The following is a 1,833-nucleotide window of genomic DNA, read 5'->3' on the forward strand; positions in this document are numbered from 1 at the left end:
AAATCTTATATTTAAAATAAACGTGTCATAATTTGAATTTGTCATAATAGAATTTATGCAATAGTAGTAATATAGTAGAACTGAATGTTATTTTTTTTAAATAACCCATTACAGTTTATAAAAAAATACAGGTATTTATATATCTTTATCAAAAAATATGTAAATATTTTATTTTTAATAACGTTTACCGTTATTAGGAAAAAGAAAGTGACACGTTATTTCCTAATCCTAAGTAGTAGCAGTGACTAAGCAGTAATGTTATACATTTAATATCGACATTGCTTTCAGGACTCCGTTACGAAACGCACTCCAGTGCATTGCGCGGCTGCGGCTGGTCACTCCGACTGTCTGGCTCTGCTCCTGGAGAACACGGACGATCCTCGAGTGGTGAATCGTTATGACGCTAAGCAACGTACAGCCCTCACGTTGGCGGTGGCGAACAGCAATCCGGAGTGCGCGATTTTGCTGCTGAAGCACAAGGCCGATTGCAATCTACCGGACATCAACAAGCACACACCGCTGTTCCGAGCGGTGGTGAACGAGCGTGATCATCAGCTGGTGAAGTTGCTATTGAAACACGGCGCGCGTGTAGCGGTGCAAGATGCGAACGGTAAAACGCCATTGCATTTGGCGGCGGCATGCGGAAGGTGAGAGAGACGCCCATGTAAAACTAGGCTTGAGAAAGTTACTTTTTTTCTTGACATCTTGTTACCGTTATTAGCGAAAAGAAAAATAATATCGTTACCAAGTCGTTGCTAAAAAAAAAGGCAACTCGCAACGGTAATAGAAAGTTACGAGTAACGTGTTCGTTTCGTGTAAAATGATCGCGTCTCATCTGAAACCTTCTTGCAGACTGAACGCTTTAGCGGCTTTGGTGAAAGCGGACCCGACGGCAGCTACCTTGAAAGACGATCAGGGTTGTACTGTGCTTCATTGGGCTTGCTACAACGGCAACTCGAATTGCGTAGAATACCTCTTGGATCAGAACGTGTTCGACTCCTTGGAAGGCGAGTGATTTTCTTCTCCTGTTTCATGAAGCGGAATCGTCCGATGACGTGTTTTAGAGCTGAGTCTTCGCGTTTGTTCGCAGGCAATCCGTTCTCCGCCGTTCACTGCGCCGTTTATCAGGGCTCCGCGCACTGTTTGGACTTACTGATTAACAAGTTCGGTGGGAAAACAGTGGCTGCGCCGAGGGACACCTTGGGCGGCCGATTGCCGTTGCATGTCGCGGCCAGCGCCGGCTCGGTTGAGTGCGCGCGATTGATCCTGAGCTCGGTCGGGCCGGAATTAGCCGGACTGGAAACGCCGGATTACTCCGGACGGACGCCGCTGCTCTGCGCGGCCGTCACCGGGCAATGCAACGTCATCGGTAATACGATCATACCCTTAAGGTTCCTGGGGAGTCGCATCATCCATCTCTTTTTAATGACGTCAGAAGCGAGAAAACGCATGCTAAAAATTCCTGCAAAATACGTCGAGATAAACAGATATATCCACAAAACGACATTTGCGATCGATTAAGTACACCTCTAAGATACTCCGTACACTTTCCTTTTGTTCTAACAATCAACAGATAATTATAAAATAAATGTGACGTGCAATCGTCTTTTCTAATCTAATTTCCTCATTATCTTGTCATATTAATTTTCCGATTATCTATTGATTTTTAGAACAAAAGGAAAGTGTACGGAGTATTTTAGAGGTGTACTTAATCGATCGCAAATGTCGTTTTGTGGATATATCTGTTTATCTCGACGTATTTTGCAGGAATTTTTAGCATGCGTTTTCTCGCTTCTGACGTCATTAAAAAGAGATGGATGATGCGACTCCCCA

The 1,833-nt window shown here is 44.2% G+C and overlaps 1 protein-coding gene across 1 annotated transcript in view; it reads left to right on the forward strand.

The window, feature by feature from the left end:
• The window catches only part of LOC116844531 (serine/threonine-protein phosphatase 6 regulatory ankyrin repeat subunit A-like), a gene marked incomplete at its 3' end in the record, with an annotated part of 10,826 nt that extends 9,383 nt beyond the window's left edge, over positions 1–1,443 (forward strand). The window contains exons 12-14 of the mRNA XM_032816167.1: positions 289–647; positions 853–1,007; positions 1,091–1,443. Coding sequence (XP_032672058.1) covers positions 289–647; positions 853–1,007; positions 1,091–1,443 — 867 coding nt within the window. The remainder of the gene's footprint in view (positions 1–288; positions 648–852; positions 1,008–1,090) is intronic.
• Positions 1,444–1,833: the final 390 nt, after the last annotated feature.

Source organism: Odontomachus brunneus, unplaced genomic scaffold, assembly GCF_010583005.1.
Source record: "Odontomachus brunneus isolate Ranch 3 - 2012 unplaced genomic scaffold, Obru_v1 Obru_scaffold_042, whole genome shotgun sequence".
In the NCBI taxonomy this organism is placed as follows: Eukaryota; Metazoa; Arthropoda; class Insecta; order Hymenoptera; family Formicidae; genus Odontomachus; species Odontomachus brunneus.